General features: G+C 38.6%; 1 protein-coding gene across 1 annotated transcript in view; it reads left to right on the top strand.

Moving 5' to 3' along the window:
• Positions 1 to 12541, top strand: part of paxbp1 (PAX3 and PAX7 binding protein 1) — a 15347-nt gene extending 2806 nt beyond the window's left edge. Inside the window, exons 2-18 of the mRNA XM_063013559.1 lie at positions 1470 to 1577; positions 1683 to 1868; positions 2040 to 2255; positions 2563 to 2666; positions 2773 to 2990; positions 3363 to 3552; positions 5247 to 5370; positions 5939 to 6041; positions 6137 to 6252; positions 6751 to 6950; positions 7044 to 7191; positions 7979 to 8100; positions 10073 to 10149; positions 10247 to 10313; positions 10953 to 11099; positions 11218 to 11372; positions 11765 to 12541. Coding sequence (XP_062869629.1) covers positions 1470 to 1577; positions 1683 to 1868; positions 2040 to 2255; positions 2563 to 2666; positions 2773 to 2990; positions 3363 to 3552; positions 5247 to 5370; positions 5939 to 6041; positions 6137 to 6252; positions 6751 to 6950; positions 7044 to 7191; positions 7979 to 8100; positions 10073 to 10149; positions 10247 to 10313; positions 10953 to 11099; positions 11218 to 11372; positions 11765 to 11882 — 2399 coding nt within the window. The 3' untranslated portion in view covers positions 11883 to 12541. The remainder of the gene's footprint in view (positions 1 to 1469; positions 1578 to 1682; positions 1869 to 2039; positions 2256 to 2562; positions 2667 to 2772; positions 2991 to 3362; positions 3553 to 5246; positions 5371 to 5938; positions 6042 to 6136; positions 6253 to 6750; positions 6951 to 7043; positions 7192 to 7978; positions 8101 to 10072; positions 10150 to 10246; positions 10314 to 10952; positions 11100 to 11217; positions 11373 to 11764) is intronic.
• The last annotated feature ends 6682 nt before the right edge of the window (positions 12542 to 19223 follow it).

Genomic DNA, 19223 nt, shown 5'->3' with positions numbered 1-19223 from the left:
CATCATGGAGGAGTGGAAGAGGATTCCAGTAGCAACCTGTGCAGCTCTGGTGAATTCCATGCCCAGGAGGGTTAAGGCAGTGCTGGATAATAATGGTGGTCACACAAAATATTGACACTTTGGGCACAATTTGGACATGTTCACTGTGGGGTGTACTCACTTATGTTGCCAGCCATTTAGACATTAATGGCTGTGTGTTGAGTTATTTTCAGAAGACAGTAAATCTACACTGCTATACAAGTTGTACACTGACTACTCTAAGTTATATCCAAGTTTCATGTCTATAGTGTTGTCCCATGAAAAGATATAATAAAATATTTGCAGAAATGTGAGGGGTGTACTCACTTTTGTGATACACTGTATATATATATGTGTATATATATATATATATATATATATATATGTATATATATAAAAAAAACCCTTGTTGTCCAATTTCCCACTAAAGGTGTTAAGTGGGGTTGAGGATGGGGCTCCACTCAACCCACTGGAGTTCCTTCAAGTTTTATATTGATTGAATCCAGCTCAATACATCTAATAAAACACTAAACACCATATATCACTTTTATTCCACCGAATAAGTACTATGAATATTAATACAATAGTTTATTACACTTCACTAAGTAGGGTGAGTGCAAACATTAAGCTAGAGTCTTAACCACAGGGTCTACACTGAGGAGAAACCAGTAAGCCTTACTGGATATGGAACCACATTTCATATCGTATAAAATAACAGCAATATACGAATTCAGCAATATTATTGTTGTTTTATTCAAAGAGTCTTTTTGGCTTTCCAAAGAGGCATGACACAGAGCTCATTTTTTATTTTAAAATCTTTAAATTTCAACAAATTCAAATGAATGCTTTGGTGACACTAAAGTCCAGCTAACAGTAAGAATATATGGAAATCTTGCATGTATTTTCCTGCTAGAGCTGTGTCCTGTTCAGGGTGTATATCTGCTTTGCATTTAGTGCTTTTAAGTTGCGCCAAGCACACTGTGTCATAGATCATGACAAAAAATTAAATTTACTTACATTTTCAGATCATATCTTGCAGCTATGGTGTCAGCACTTAAAAATGAAAAAAAATAATAATGTTAATTTGAAACGTAAGCCTGGAGATGGTTTAGCATCCTGTCCATGGTGTTTCTGTTTCCAGCTGGAGAATTGGACATGACTAGATTGAAAGGAAAAAGGATGAAACAGCAAAAGTGATGCACCTGCTTTGACAACGTTGTTTCATCAGTTGTTTGATTATGTGATACCTTCAGTCTATCTGTGTTGATGGCAAATTGTACTTTATTAAAGTTTTAATTTATGGTTTTGATGTATCTGGGGAACAGACAAAGCTACAACGGTTTTTCGAACTTGAGCTCCTGTAACCATACTGAGAAGGTTGATATTTAAAACAGTGTGCCAGCTAACATTTAAACCTAGTTTACCTTTTTACCTACTCCGTTTACTTTCAGAGGAAACTGAAGTGTTTCGAGTGAAGAAGTCCAATTACAGTAAGAAGATTGTGAAACAGCTCAAGAAGGAGTACAGAGAGGAAAAAATCTGCCATGCCCCGAATAACAGTTTGTAACATAACTCTCGTTATAACTCTCTGTGCCACTCGAGTGCCTGGCAGTTGTTTTAGCACTATGTTTTGTAAACCTTGTCTTCGTTCTGATTGCTTGTAGGCGGGTCAAGTCTGCCTGCAGTGGCTGTTAAAGAAGAGCCAATAAACAGCAGAGGCAGCAGCGAACAAGGAGAAGTCGAGATGGAGGTGGACAGTAACGAGGACCAGGACGAAGAGAGCGAATCCAAACGGAGTGGCGGTACAGCCTTCTCCCAGTCTCTGTCTGCACTCAGCTCCCTCAAACCAGGTTTGTTTTCCTGCTTGTATTGTATGAGATCTATCTATCTATCTATCTATCTATCTATCTATCTATCTATCTATCTATCTATCTATCTATCTATCTATCTATCTATCTATCTATCTATCTATCTATCTATCTATCCAACTATCATGACGTGTGTTTATGGTTGTGATGCAGGTGAGATACCAGACGCAGCGTTTATTCACGCGGCCCGTAAACGGCGACAAATGGCTCGTGAGCTCGGAGGGGACACGCCAATCGTGGAGCCCGAGGTCTCAAATAAACGCCTGGTTCACGAGGACGAGCAAGGAGGCAGCGACGATGATGAGAAGAGGATCGTCTTCAGTGGCGTCAAGCAGAAAAGCCAAAAGCAGAAGATAGCAGAGGAGATAGGTTAGTGGGAGAGTGGTTTTTTTTGTGTCTGATGGTTTACTAGATCTGTGCATGGCACATTTAATTGTATCAAAGTGTAAAAAGATCCAGGTATGTGACCATTACCCCTTAGGCAAATTATGAGTGAAGCAATTTGGCGATTACCAATAGAAATTGAGCAACGATGAGTTTCTCTTCCAACTCGAATAGAAACAATTATCTTGGAACCAAAAAACTGGTCCAGATATATGCCTCACTTTTCATGGCAAAATAAACAGATTAGTTTTTTTCTGTTAGTAGACGTTTTTAAGATTGTGTTCTGCTGCAGGTATCGAATGCCGAGACGATGAGGCTCTGGATGCAGAGGGCAACGATGAGGAGGTTAGTCGCTGGGAGCAGGAGCAGATCAGGAAGGGCATTAGCATCCCACAGGTGAGCATGCCACACATGAGCCAACCCGCTGAAGATTCATGCTCTGAATGCAGAAACCCTCCACATAATAGAACAGTTCTAAATTAAACTTTAACTATTTCTGCAGGTCCAAACAAGTCAGCCAGATGATGCAAGCATGTACTACCAAGCTGCCTACGATGCCCAGCAGTATGCAGCCTCCTACGGCATGCAGTACGGATACGCTGTGATGGAACCTGATGCTTTAAAACCTGTAAAAGCAGAAAGTATGGTGCCCTACCCGGTTCCTAGCAGCAGCCTTGCTCCTATTACTACAGCTCTGGTAAAGAAACGCCTAGTGGACAGGTAGGCTCTGAGCGACACTTGGTTCCCCCTATTTTCTTTAATCCATCCTGACTGGCTCATGATCCATCAGAAGTGCTTCAGGCCCTTTAAAAAAACTGAGAAGTATGATAAGTGTGCACCATATTAATCTATCCAGATGTCAGGTATTTCAACATCTTTGTCTCTGATAACCCTCGTCTCAAATGTATTATATTGTTAAGGCAGTACAAGCTCTTCTAATTTCAGTCCCTTTTTAGTCTCTAGTGGAGATAATAATAATTGAAGATACTAAACTTCATCAAACTGTTGAGCACGTCCAACTAAAAGAAGAAGGCACACATGAAGCACATTGCTCTGGGCTCTGGATGTTGACGCCTCTCTTTTGTGTGCCAGGCTAAGCTCCATGCGGCAGGGCCACGACGCAAGTAGCCGGCGCTACGAGCAGATCCAGGAAGAGCTGCAGGCGGCCGACAGTAGCATCCTACAGCTGGAGGACGCCTCGCAACACACCGCCGAGCAGTACAAATTCTTGCAAGAAATGCGAGGGTATGTTCGAGACTTGCTTGAGTGTTTCAGTGAAAAGGTAAGAATAAATGAAGCAGTTGTTCTTTTATCCACCGTGTAAGCTTGCCTGCCGATGTGAATTGTTGTTAATAATTCTGATCGTGGTTATTTTAGTTGTGTGTTACTACGCACACACACACGTATCCATACACACACACACACACGTTGGTATCATAGCATGAATTTTTATGTAGGAAGAATTTTACTACTACGTGTGTTTTTTACTACAAATACACAAATTATAGCCATTCTTGAGGTGGTAAGATTAGGGACAAGGTATATACTAAATATGTAAGATAAGATTCCTTTATTGATCCCCATGGGGGAAATTTGAGTGTTACAGCAGTTCCAGTACAATGTAAGTACAGTAAATAGAATAAATAAAGTAGAGTAGAATAAAAAAAAAAAAAGAAAATTATACAATTAAAAGAAAGTGTACAAAAATAGAGCAGAAAGAAAGAGCAAAAAGAGCACAAAAAAAGCGAAGTAGGTAAGAGCTGCTGCAACAGGCTGCTGATCCCTCCAACGCCAAGGTGTGACTAAAATGTATAGGAACCAGTATAGGAATACGAGAGGGGGCTTTTTTTTATTCATTGTCCATTATAACTATAGGGCTGTGTACAATGCATGATGCCATGAGATCAGCAGCACTGCTACTGGATCAAGAGCAATAATCAATACTATTTTCTAAAGACAACAGATGAATTCCTAAATCAGCATTATGCCTTTCTTTCACTTTCATTGTCTGTTTGCTACCAGCCAATCACAGCAAGCCAAGGGAAAGTAACAAATGGTATTTGCAAGACACAGCAATCAGGGAAATTCAGAGAAAGTTTGGTATACTGTTCTTTTTAGCTAAATAAATAATGTAAGCAAGGTTTAGCCTTGCTTCTTTAAATGAACCAAAACCAGTTTAAAGCTGTGACGTGCTTCTAGGAAGAACTCAAAATAGGCTCAGTTTTAGACCGAATTAAAGGATCAGTGGCCAATGTTTATAATAAATCTGCCCAGATTGTTTAATGTGCAACGCTAAAATTGGGAGATGGAAATTTTCTAAACAAGATTAGACAACGTCTAAGGATTTAAAAGGCACCTGGAAAAAAAAAAACACTAGGCCTAATCGCCTTATAGACATGTACACAAGAGCCATTCAGTCCACCACAAATAAAAAGCATGGCAGGCTAGCATCTTATTATACCATGATTGCTGGGACATCACAATCTGCTGCTGTAGTTCTCCTCAAAATGATCTAACAAACTACAGTTCAGAACTGGAAGTGAGCCAGGGAGTATTTTCCTTCCTCTATCTGTGCTCTTACTAGCACTTTATTTACAGCATTACTTGAATCCATCTTTAAAGGGACACGTGAGGACTCGGTGTCTCGGTGCCTTTGCCCAAAAGTAGAAATCAGCAACCAAAAATACAAGCTTATATTTGGCTGTTTGCACCTGATCGGATTTGGTACTTGTAGTGGAGGAATAATGAGAGCATAGCGTGTTTCTTCAGGCGTGTAGTAGACTTTCTGTAGTAGACTGCAAGTGCAGCTGGGAATTGGCTATGTCTAATTTGAGGGGGGAAAAGATAAACGGATTTTAATTACTTCCAAATTGACTGGCTGGTTACCTGAGCAAAAAGCACCGAGCCACAGAACATTCGCTCTCCAACCCAAAAAAAATCTAAATCAGTCATCACAGAATCCATCATATCTTTCAGGTGCCTGCTGTTCTGGAGCTGGAGGCTGCAATGCACCAGTTACTAAGGCAACGGGCCATGCGGCGTGTCCAGAGAAGACAGGATGATATTAAAGATGAATCGGCGGAGTTTTCGAGCCTTTCAAGTCAGTCCATCTTGAAGGTTTTTATGATTTATTTGAATGGCCTCATTATTTTTTTTTATTTTTATTTTTTCCTCTATACCATAGCGCTCACACTTAGCGAGACTGCTAGTCACCACCCTGTTTGTTTGGGCTCACTGTGCTGTTGCTGACAGCATCCTGGCTGGCACAGCTAAGCCCTTTACTAAACACAAACACAATGCGTTGCATTCTCACTTTTTTTGACCACTAATAAGCCCTGTCGCCCGTATTTCTGTAAGTATGGATGTGAAAGGAGAAAGCACGACTGCTTTCATGTGAAATGCAGACATATCCGATTCCCTTGTAAGAATTCAGTTAGACAGCAGCAGTTCTGATGTGTAAGTATGCAGCAGTCATGTGATCAGGTTAATGATGTCAAAGCACACAAAGTTAATGCTTAGTTTTTTTTTCTAATAGCATTTACCCTTAAATAGATCACCTTATAAAAATGAATGGTTTTTGGGTTAACGTAAAGCTGCTTAACCTAAGTAATTTAACTTGGCAGAGCATTTTCGTACTAGAAGGTCAATTTCGCTCCTGTCTGTTGCAGACAAGGCTGTCATGGCCCCCAATTTGGACCCTTTTGGCCGAGACCGTGCAGCCTACCAGGAACTCAGTAAGCAGAGGAGGGTAGCAGAGCGTGAGGCCAGGAGGTACACTTCACTCATACATGGTTTAGAATTCACTCAGATCTCTCGATCGTCAAAAGTTTGAGTGTTTGAGTTGCGTCTCGATGTGGTTTGAGCAGAGCTCGACGCAGACAGGCTCGAGAACAGAACGGAACAAGAGGCGAACACAAAGAGGGGCTGTCCAGCGACGATGAGGAGACTTCCACTGACATTTCCAGCTTCAACCTAGAGAGAGGTGTGACACACTTGTGATGTTTTGTTATATGCTAGCTTTACAATGAATGTAAAAAATTGTCTTTTTAATTAAGAATTGAACAGCAAAAATTACATGGAGTCTTGATATTTTTAGTTTAGAGTTGGGTCAATAAAATGTATTATGCATCTTAACTCTTGCAATACAGCTTCACATTTAGTCTATGTGATGAGCATGAGCACCATACCCCCATACCCATCATCCAGCAGACCTGAAAATGCATTTTGCTTATACCCAACAGCTTGCAGACTTGGTTAGTTCATAAATTATGTCTAAATATTTGTAAGATCAGGGATTTGCAACCTTAAAATAAAATCAACGCCCCAAAATTTTAGAGTAATGTCTGGCTTTTGTTGTAATATGTATAATGAATATTATTCATTATTATTATATTATTCAATATAGTCCACTGCCCCTGCTGTATATGAATGTATTACCTGCATGACCACGCTTTTAAAGTCCATTGTGTTTGCTTTGCAGATCGCATTTTTAAAGAATCAAAGAAGGTTTTTGAGGATGTTCTCGAGGAGTTCCATTCCTTACGCTGCATCAAGTCCCGATTTGAGGTGTGGAAGAAGCTTTACTTCAAATGCTACAGAGATGCTTACATTGGCTTGTGTCTCCCTAAGCTCTTCAACCCTCTGATCCGGCTGCAGCTGATCCCCTGGTCCCCTCTGGAGGTACATAGATAGCTTTTTATGTCTATAAGCAAACAAAGATTGAAGGTGATATTGGTTAAAGTAGGTAAAATCTGTATCTTTCACTGTGTGCAGGACGACTGCCTGAATTTTGAATACTTGTCATGGTTTGAGACATTACTGTTCTATGGCTTTGAGGAGCAGAACATTGAGCAAGAGGATGATGTAGACGCTGGTCTACTACCCGCCATCATTGAGAGGGTGATTCTCCCGAAACTTGCAGGTCAGTCCAGCTTTAAGTGGAAAAATTATATGGATAGCTGTAAATATAATAAGCACATGTATAGGTGCATCAATATCTGGGGAAGGCAGAGACGAAAGCTGAGATTCACACTGTAAAGCTTGAGATCTAAGGACTGGTGGGGTGTGTATTTTACTGTTGCACCACCCAAACATCTTCCAAGGATTTCATTTTTACTCAAATTGTTATAATGAGTATATAATTTTGAATTTATAAACATTGTATAAAACTCATGAGGAATGTAAAAAGAAGAAAAAGAAAAAAATGGATTATTATTTTATTACTACTACTAGTGGTGGTCTCATACTTTTGGTCTCCACCATATGAGTAATTAAGTGTATTAGGTGTATATATTTGATAGTAAATGTACTAAGAAGCTAAAGTAAAGCAGTAAGGCTGGGTTTCTACCTGCTGCTAATGCTGTAAGCAGGTATGCTTAGTGGCTGTGAAGAAACTGTACTGTGATTAATTCGTTATTTGTAAGCTCTTCAAAACGAATGTAATATTCTGTTCTTGGCCTCAGCATCGTGATCATAAACTACATGTGAGACTTTGCTATACTGCCACATAAACAGATCATTAGATCAGTCACATTGAATCTGGTGCCACCCAGAATGGTAATTCAAGGAGAAAAGAAAAGCTTCACTGGTTTCACCAGTATTTAACATTACTTCACATCCATCACTGCCCTGACTTGCATGTAACCTTTAGACTACAGGTGTGATTTGCTTGAAGTTGTTTAAACATGGTTTTATTGTTATGTATTCAGTGCTAGTCGAGCAGGTGTGGGACCCACTGTCCAGCAGTGAGACACGCAGACTGGTGGCCTTCATGCGGCGCCTGATAAAGGGCTATCCCACTGTGCTACACGGAGACAACCGCAACACACAGGTTAGAGAATGAGCTCCTTCTGTTCGTAACTGCCACAACTCGACATGAAAGTAAAAAAAATACATATACAGTGTATCACAAAAGTGAGTACACCCCTCACATTTCTGCAGATATTTAAGTATATCTTTTCATGGGACAACACTGACAAAATGACACTTTGACACAATGAAAAGTAGTCTGTGTGCAGCTTATATAACAGTGTAAATTTATTCTTCCCTCAAAATAACTCAATATACAGCCATTAATGTCTAAACCACCGGCAACAAAAGTGAGTACACCCCTAAGAGACTACACCCCTAAATGTCCAAATTGAGCACTGCTTGTAATTTTCCCTCCAAAATGTCATGTGATTTGTTAGTGTTACTAGGTCTCAGGTGTGCATAGGGAGCAGGTGTGTTCAATTTAGTAGTACAGCTCTCACACTCTCTCATACTGGTCACTGAAAGTTCCAACATGGCACCTCATGGCAAAGAACTCTCTGAGGATCTTAAAAGACGAATTGTTGCGCTACATGAAGATGGCCAAGGCTACAAGAAGATTGCCAACACCCTGAAACTGAGCTGCAGCACAGTGGCCAAGATCATCCAGCGTTTTAAAAGAGCAGGGTCCACTCAGAACAGACCTCGCGTTGGTCGTCCAAAGAAGCTGAGTGCACGTGCTCAGCGTCACATCCAACTGCTGTCTTTGAAAGATAGGCGCAGGAGTGCTGTCAGCATTGCTGCAGAGATTGAAAAGGTGGGGGGTCAGCCTGTCAGTGCTCAGACCATACGCCGCACACTACATCAAATTGGTCTGCATGGCTGTCACCCCAGAAGGGAGCCTCTTCTGAAGTCTCTACACAAGAAAGCCCGCAAACAGTTTGCTGAAGACATGTCAACAAAGGACATGGATTACTGGAACCATGTCCTATGGTCTGATGAGACCAAGATTAATTTGTTTGGTTCAGATGGTCTCAAGCATGTGTGGCGGCAATCAGGTGAGGAGTACAAAGATAAGTGTGTCATGCCTACAGTCAAGCATGGTGGTGGGAATGCCATGGTCTGGGGCTGCATGAGTGCAGCAGGTGTTGGGGAGTTACATTTCATTGAGGGACACATGAACTCCAATATGTACTGTGAAATACTGAAGCAGAGCATGATCCCCTCCCACCGGAAACTGGGTCGCAGGGCAGTGTTCCTGCATGATAATGACCCCAAACACACCTCTAAGACGACCACTGCTTTATTGAAGAGGCTGAGGGTAAAGGTGATGGACTGGCCAAGCATGTCTCCAGACCTAAACCCAATAGAACATCTTTGGGGCATCCTCAAGTGGAAGGTGGAGGAGCGCAAAGTCTCGAATATCCGCCAGCTCCGGGATGTCGTCATGGAGGAGTGGAAAAGCATTCCAGTGGCAACCTGTGAAGCTCTGGTAAACTCCATGCCCAGGAGAGTTAAGGCAGTTCTGGGAAATAATGGTGGCCACACAAAATATTGACACTTCAGGAACTTTCACTTAGGGGTGTACTCACTTTTGTTGCCGGTGGTTTAGACATTAATGGCTGTATATTGAGTTATTTTGAGGGAAGAATAAATTTACACTGTTATATAAGCTGCACACAGACTACTTTTCATTGTGTCAAAGTGTCATTTTGTCAGTGTTGTCCCATGAAAAGATATACTTAAATATCTGCAGAAATGTGAGGGGTGTACTCACTTTTGTGATACACTGTATATTTACAATGTAGGGGTTGGTGCTATGCACTTGGCTCATGACTCGATCTGATAACAACAATACATAATTTGTGGTTCACTAAGATTGTAAATAATGAATAGACTTTATGACTTCATAAATAGTTTAACATAATTTCTGAAAATCTCCATCATAAGGTTGGATTTTAAGTGCAAGGTTGTAGAATATTATGGCAGTTATGAAAGTTACTTCCATTCTTATGGTAATATGTCAAGCTGAACTTCGTTTTTTTCATTGCTAGGAACTACTAAGGACAATAGTCATGCGTGCCCAGCGAACTCTTGATGAGGACATCTTCCTGCCATTGTTTCCAAAAAAGTATGTTTCGAATGACAGGCACATTCTGCTTATAAATATCTGCTATATATAAAATCTTTACATGTTGGCTGATGTACTTATTATCTTTCCACTTCAGTGTCATGGAAAACAAGAACTCCAGTCCCTATCTCTTTTTCCAGAGGCAGTTCTGGTCTTGTGTGAAGGTAATATGAATTTGTCAGCCTATGCTATCACTTAAAAAAATTTTTTATCATGTTTTTTTTTATTATTATTATTCTTTAAAACATTTTTAAAAAATGACCCCTAACCTTGAATTGCCTACATAGTATTCGATTTTGTCACAATTGTGTGTAGCTTTGGATAAAAGCATCTACGGCAATTTAGTTAGCAATCGGTTAGTCAAAATGTCCAGGATGTCAAATTGTAAAGCTGCTAAAAACATGACTCCGTTTTGGATTATATGGATTATTAAAATTTTTTTATTATTTTTTTTATTTTTTTATTTTTTTATTTTTAAATTACATTCATTTGTTCCCTTTTTTTTTATTTTTTTAAACCTCAAATGTGCTTAGTGTGTTACCTCACATGCTCAAAAGGTTGCTCACTGCAAACTTGGACTTTTTCTTCAGGCATATAATGCTCTGACCCATGCACCTTTAAAGCTTATTATTATTTAGAAGGTCGACATTAGAAATGTATGCACAGGTCCACATTAATGAGTATGTGTTTTGAATGGGATGTCCAGTTAGCTTACAGTCAGGCATCCACATAATTTTGGCCATATAATGTACATGCTTCCATTCTGTTCTTTAGACATTTCATACTTTCCTTTCTCTCTTTAGCTATTGGGGAACATCCTGCAGTGGGACGGCATTGTGTCTCAAAATACTCTTAAGGAGCTTGCTGTTGACAGCACTCTGAACCGCTACATTCTCTCAGCGCTGCAGACAACAGATGTTGCGGAGGACTGTGTGGAAAAGTGCAAGAAGGTACCTCCTTTTACGTCCTTGTATATCACAGTGTCTCGTTAAACTGCAAGTAAAAGCCCATAATTTCCCCCCTAATCAGTTCAACCTGTAAGAAGTTCCTGTGTCTATTGTTCCCCAGGTGGTGGAGTGTTTCCCTGTGCAGTGGTTTAGCAGTCTGAAGGGTCAGCAGACTCTCCCACAGCTGGAGAATTTATGCCGGTACATGATGCACCTGGTCAGTACACTCTACCGTAACAGCCTAATAGGCTCTGATGTGGACAAGAGAAATAACAGGTACCTTTTTTTATTTTCTATTGTAATGTTTGAATTCATATATATACACTCTGGCATCCTTGTCGCTTGCTCAACAATCGGGCAGGCCAAAATGGGGCTGCGGGCTAGCATCCGCCTCCTCTGACGTTTAAAGCCATTGGCTGCATTTTACACCAGCCAGCTGCAGTATTTTACAGCATGCTTTATCCTGTCCTGAATGTAACCAAAGTGTGTAAAAACGTGATGTTAAAAACCTAATAAAATAAATAAAAGGTAAATCATATCGAACTTGACCGTAGCCCTGACCAGGATACAGTACAAATGATCAATCAGTGTAATTTGAATAATGTTAAATGCAATGTGTTTTTACACCAGTGGGCCTTATGTTCTCATGTTTTGTTTCTTCTGTTCAGAGAGCACATTAAGGACGTGGTGAAGCTTCTGGGCCGAATCAACGCTCTGGATCATGTCATCACTGTTGCATCAGAACATGGAATTAAAGACATCAAAAGCTTGCTTGAAAGTAAATGAGAGAACACACACAAGGTGTCATGAACTGCTTTTTCTTCTCCGGGAAGCACAGTATATATATTATATATTGTGAATACTGTACATGTCTTGGTTGAATTTCTTTTTTTGATCTTTGCTACTTCGTTAAGGGTTTCTGTCATTAAGATGGGTGCAAACATCTACACTGCATTGGCGCTACAACTCTGGTTTTAACAGTTATCTGATTGCCTGCTTGGACTGTGGAGCCGCAGAATTTCACAAGGGTGTATAGTTCAGAGAACACGAGTTTTTTTTTTTTTTTTTTTTTTAGTAGTCCACTGTTGATTGCAAGACCAGAACAAGGAAGAAACTGCCATTGTGTTTTAGAAGTGGGTATCAGTGGTGTCTTACAACCTGTGTTTCATCAATGATGTTGACTCAATATCTGCATCTTAAACAATAAATTTTCTCTAAAGCTGATTGATTTAAATGAAAACAAAAAGACTTTTAACTGACTGCATAAATTCATCTGCTGTAACATGATTGGTCACATCTTGACTAAAAATAGCACTTGCTTTTCTTGCTTGTGTGCCATGCATACAGTGTAAAGTGCTTCTCACCTTTGTTGAATTTTGTGTATTTTTTATTTTTTTGATTGGACTGTTTTAAAAACATGAATAAAAGGAATGTGTCTCATTAAACTGATTTTACACAATACATTAAGTACATGTTGACAATAAGCAACACAACCTTGTCTTTAACACAAGTTTTTTGTGGTATGAGACAATCAGCTGTTGCGGAAATATACGAGGGATCTTTAAAAATTTTCCACAATTTTATATTTTCGCTGGAAACAGTAAGGGCAGGAGGAGTAGTAATTGGTCGTGTCTGAGAGACGCTTATAGTCCGGATTTAGCACCATCTGATTTCCACCTTTTTGGACGCTCAAAGAAGCTTTAAGGGGAAGAAGATTTTCATGTGATGTGAAAGCAGCGGTGTATCAGTGGCTATGCGCTCAACCAAAAACATTTTTAGCTGATGGCATAATAAAGTTGGTACAATGCTGGACAAATGCATCAGAAGGTGACTATGTAGAAAAGTGATGTCAATTGTTTTTGAAATTTCTAAAAAATAGTTAACGTTTTTGAAGAACCCTCGAACATACATCAGGCGGTTTTGGTAGAGTGGCAAGACTTTTTGTATTGTATTATATTTTGTAAATGTGGTTGTGTCATGGTTATTCAACCCTTACATAATATTGCTGCTCTTAAAACCTACTGCTAAACTGTAGGACATGTTGGGTTACAACATGATTAAACCATTGGGAACTTAATAACAACCCTTAATTTGCTTTAGCTAAAATGTGTTAAATAAACACTACCTAAAAATTTGTGTTCAAGTGTTTAAGATCTGCTGTGAACATGGTGAAAAATAATGAGCTGTTAGAAAAAAGGAGGAAGGAGATTTTATTGTTGCACTGCATCCTTCAAGCACTTCCTGTATAAAACTTGCTTGACTTTGGAAAGTTGCACCCCTGTTTTAGCAGCTTTTTTAATTTTGGGCAGACCTGTTTTATAGTACTTGTATACATCTGACAATCCAGACATTTTTTCTATAGCATAAGGTGACAGTTTTATTTATGACCTTGGCATAAGAACCTTAATTCTACGAACAGGGAGAGGTAGAATAGTAGAGAGGTAGAGGTATTTATCCGGGCTTGGGACCGGCACTACAATGCACTGGTTCGTGCATCCAGCGGCTAGGTGCATAAAGGACAATTCAGAGTCTCCAATTAGCCTAGCTGCATGTTTTTGGACTGTGGGAGGAAACCGACGCGGACAACGGGAGAACATGTCAACTCCGCACAGAAAGGACCCAGACCGCCCCACCCGGGGATCGAACCCAGGACCTTCTTGCTGTGAGGCGAAAGTGCTACCCACTTAGCCACTGTGCCGCCCTGACTATATTCTATATACTAAATATACTATATATATATATACAGTATATATATATATATACTGTGTGTGTATATATATATATATATATATATATATATATATATATATATATATGTATATATACTGTATATATATATATATACTGTATATATATATATATACTATATTTTATTATAGTGATATATATATATATATATATATATATTATATATATATATACAGGTATATATACATATATACTATATTTTATTGCTGTTTTTATGAATATTTTGCCAATGTTCTTGTAATATTGTTGTAATCACTTATGACTTAATTTCTTTACAATTATTTCCTCAAATATTTTTTTTTCACAATCCAGTGTCTGTCTCTTAAATCCTCAGAATGCCTCAGCAAATTCTGAGAATTTAGGGGACAGAGAACAGGACAATTTGGTAAAACTGCACTCCGTAGCAATATCACTACTACTACTACTGTTAAAAATAGTTAAAGTATTCTTTTGTACATTGGCATGGACTACATTTATTAAGAAATGAATTTATAAACGTTTTATATAGTGTTTTCCTTAACATGTTGAGTTTCATGTCAGCGAATAGTAACAAGCGGGCGGAGTAGCTGGTGTTGGTGGAAACCTGACACTCCTGCTCAATCTCTCTCAAACTTACTTACCCAGCAGCTCTCAACAAACCTGCTAAACCAAGACTTGCAAAACCAAGAGCTTTATTTTGTGAGGAAAAATCGCTTACACAGAATTATAAACATTACACAGCTCCAGGACGAGAGATTCACTCAAGGTAAGACTTGCAGTAGTGTTGCTCAGTTTAGGTTTTAAATAGTAACTTTGCATGGTCGGTCGTGTGTTTTGTAGTAAATATGTCGGTTATAAGTTGTACCACATTTTCCCTTGCTTTATTCAGTTGAACTTAAAGATTTAACACTTAGTACCTCTAGTGGAATAGTTTAATATGTAGCGAACTAGTTAACACAGTAAATAGTATGTGCTTTTGAATGCTGTCTATTTCATCAGTGGTTGAGGATACCACGTTTTTCTGAGGCTTGTTTTGTTTAACCTATGCTTCGTGTTCATGTAACTTTCAGTCCTAAATATCATATTTGTTTCTAAATTGTTTTATTAATACTATCCTCAATACCCAATTATTAATGCTGTTTGACGCTGGAACATGTCGAGATAGACATAACGTCTCATATAGTTGGTGGGGGGTCGGTGGGTAGCACTGTCGCCTCACAGCAAGAAGGTCCTGGGTTCGATCCCCAGGCGGGGCGGTCCGGGACCTTTATGTGTGGAGTTTGCATGTTCTCCCTGTGTCTGGTGGGTTTCAGCCTTCAGCGACTATTCTGTCATGACTAAAATGTTTCAAAGAAATGACTTCTGTAAGTCGTTCTGGATAAGAGCGTCTGCTAAATGCCAAAAATGTGCATGTAAATATAAGTTTAAAAAAAACACAGCTTCTGTTTTATCTTTAAATGTGTGATTAGTAACAAACGTACTTAAAGGTTCACGGCTTTGATTCTGGATTTGCTGATTGTTGCACTTCATCTTTCAAGCACTTGCTGATGTAAAACTTGCTTGACTGTGGGAAGTCACACCCATGTTTCAGCAGCTTTTAAATTTATGGCAGACCTGTTTTATCTGACAATCCAGGCATTTTATAGCATGAGTTGTCAGTTTTATTTACGACCTTGGTATAACAGCCCGAATACGAACATAGATAGGTCACCAGGTTTACGGAATCATAATAATTAGAATGTCATTCCACAAAACTAAAAATTCCTAGAAACCTTACAATTAACATTTGAAAGACTTTGCATTCATAGGTATTTAAAAAAAACACGTTGCTTGCTGTTGCGTGTTAGCTTTTTACTTTAACTACAGTAGACTAGCTAGTAAATATACTACCAACTAGTCTGAAAACATGAAAGTAAAGCTGGAATTAAAACATGATATTTAGACAAAACTAAATTATTCAAGGTACTTTGTTGAAGGAGAACTTATCCACTGACATTGGAAGTTTATTGTGGAGTCCATTGTTTCTGTAATTATATACAATATGTACATAATCTTGTATAATAATAATACAATGCAAGCAATTGAAGGTTGGTGAGGAGGCTTGAACCATCAACCTTCTGATTATTACTTCAGTACATTCACTATTAAGCTCATTGCCCAAACAATGTCCTTCAATTGTGATTTTGACCAGCTTATTAAAATCTGTAGTTCTTTGCTCTACCAACTGAGCTATCGAAGGAACGTATATTGTTGACTTATCTGCATTTTTATGTAAAATTTACTTCTGGAACCAACCTTTTTGGATTAGGAACCTCTGTCAAACACCTCCTCTTAGCATACCAAAAGATGAACAGCACCAGAACAAAATTCTACAGTACAAACAATTACAAGGAAATCTTCACCTTCGTACCCCCCAACAATCATCACCCCCCCTACCCAAAAAAACCTTTTAGATGCAGTGGGACTTGTATATATACTTATATAAGATATGGAACCACAAAGTTCTGGTCATTTGAAGCCTTACAAGCTTTTTACATTACTGGCCATGGTAAATTCCTATGCACTAGAAATTTTGTATAAGTTTTGTTTGAAATAAAAATAGAATGATCTAAACAAGTATAATGAAAAATATAAACAGTTAATCCAAAACCTAAAAGGTAAAGTCTCATTATGCCAAAACAAGTGTTGTACTGGGTTAACAACACACAGGTGAATTAGGTTTGTTTATCCAGGTGCATGAAGTATTTACAGTTTAAACACACGTGACTGGAGAAAATGCAGCTGGCCGTGATCCGACTGTATGTAAACATCCAGAGTACCCCCGTTATGCATATGTAAGAGATGTAGGTTCACTGGATTTTTGGTTACAATGCTGTGACTTTATCACCGTATATTCATGACTGGTTTTCTATGTATCATGCATTATAGAATGTACATAATATAGTACTATAGTAATTTCTTCTTCATAGTTTTGTCATGATCTCTATGATCACAATATTGTGTTTGCATAAGTGTGTACACACTCTTGTATTTAGAGATGTGTCTGTGCTCAGAATAAATTAAAGTGACTCTAATTAACCTCATAAAGTTTTGCTCTTCAGGATTTTCCTGACGTTTACTTAGTTGTATCTTAAAACAAAAGCCAAGGTATACAAAGAGCTTACTTAGTATCAAAGGGAATGTTTCTGAGTGTAAACAGCAGAGACACCCAGCACCTTATTTACTTGTAAATCTAGGACAGAGATTTGAGTCATCTATCTTTCCAAACAGCAGAAGTGGACAGTGGTTAAAATTTACATTAGACAGGTGACACTTTGGGCAGCTTTAAGTTTGTTTGTTTATTAGGATTTTAGGAGGACAGGGCAGGTACAGTGTAAAACACTGTTAAAAGCAATTTTGTATCTCCAGTTCATCTAACTTACATGTAATGGACTGTTGGAGAAAACCTGCACAGACACTGGGAGTGTAGCCTTAAGTAACCCAATGTGCTTACTGCATTTGTGCTTTATAATCTGAATACAAATATCTTTATGAATTATAACTCCAGAAGTTAAATGACATTAGTGATCAGTTTATTTAAATTAATCTTGTAAGTAGTTGGACAAAAGCCTGTAGCCTGTGACACTTGGAGAGAAGTGTCCACCGAGCTCAGAGAGATGTCACTACGTCTATATTTTGTTTAAGTTCCAGCATTAAACAGCATTTTCTGTTAATAAAAAAGAACCAAACCAAAATTTTTCCTGAAGAGCAAAATACCTAGTAAATGTCCACTTGTTGAACATCCTCACACAAACCATTCAGGATGTGTCTGACAGCATTTCAGAAATGACAGAAGCTGGAAAAACTCACTTAACATGATGTTATGTTTAAAACTTTAAAAAACGGTGGTTTCTAAACCTTTTAAACCAAAGTACCACAGCGGGGTAATCCAAAATCTGTAAGGACCATCATATTTGCAGTAAGCGTCTTACATGGCAGTGACAGTGCGTCAGTTTCTCAGTAGTTTTGTTTAAAAGCCCTTTCCTTCAAAATAAACATTTAATTAGGAATGTTGATTATTTAATTACATTTTTTATTTAAATGAATTTTAATTAAGATTGCAAAATTCTGACACACCCTCACCCACCCTCAGTGCACATGTGTCATATCTGTTTACTGATGCTTTATGAGAGCATGCTGCAGTTCTAACCCAAACAGGAAAATGATTTTGTGCAGCTGTAGGCTCATATTTAAATAATGAACAACAGAACTAGTAAACAATAAACTTGCAAACAGGGAAGCTGTTTTGCTCAGTATAGAAGGTAAAACTGCTTATTACTGGGTGGCAAGGTGGCACCCAGTCAAAATGTCCAAGATGTCGAAGTCTAAAGCAGCTAAAAACACGACTTGAGTTTTAACTCCCAACCAATTCTGTTTTACAGCTGTTCTTAATAAAAGCACATTCACTCAGATTTTTTGTCTCTTAACAGTCAGTTAGCTACTTTGACTTTAATCATGAGGATCTTTGCATGAACTTGTCTGATGTGAACGACCCCTCTGGCAGTTGGCTGTAATTTTACTGTAAGAAAGAATTCAAGCTTTAGTTCTGTCCTAAAATACAATTATATGCAAAAATGCACCTTATAAAACGGACAGTTCCGGTCCTAAAATCTGATTGGCTGAGCCGCGTTCGAAGCCGTTGTAAAATCCCCGATAAACGCACACCTATGACCACCTCACATCATTCCATATTAATTCGCCACTGAAAAGAAAAAGTGAATGTTATGTTCGCCCTCATGTTGCCTAGCAACACTGTTAACGAACTACCTGGGGTCGCGGAAGAATGCTTTTTGTAAGTGTTTTTGTAAATAAAAACATTTATTTATTGAACATTGTTGTATTTGATTATATTTTATGTTGACCGCCGTTTTATAAAAGCAATAAGCCAGGAGAGCGTGCGTTACTGCTATGATTTTATCACGGGGAAGGACGTTTTAACAACCTTCCCCATGATAAAATCGCAGTAACGCACGGTCTCTCATGGCTTACTGCATTATTCAGGACTCCCCACCATGCACACACGCACATACACAAACCAAATTCTTATAACAATTCTTTTTAAATGTACACACAACCAATAAATCAAACTGATCATCAGCTTTTTCATGCAGTCACCTTTTATGTGATACTGAAAATGTTGAAATATTATGCAAAAGCATAAACGCTCTAAACTATGTAGGTCTTTATTGACTTGTTAGGTAGGTTGAGAATTGTCGTTCGGAGTTGGTGCATGATGAATTCCGTGATTCTACAAGCACTGTTCTGCACCTTAATAACAATTAGTTCCACAAAGCAGTGACTAAAACACCTAAAAATTACATTGTATTAAATTACTCATAATGGCAGAACAGTGGAAGTCAA

Source organism: Trichomycterus rosablanca, chromosome 18, assembly GCF_030014385.1.
Source record: "Trichomycterus rosablanca isolate fTriRos1 chromosome 18, fTriRos1.hap1, whole genome shotgun sequence".
NCBI classification, from domain to species: domain Eukaryota; kingdom Metazoa; phylum Chordata; class Actinopteri; order Siluriformes; family Trichomycteridae; genus Trichomycterus; species Trichomycterus rosablanca.
Note: the sequence above shows the minus strand (reverse complement) of the source record. Positions and strands in the feature narration are given on the sequence as shown.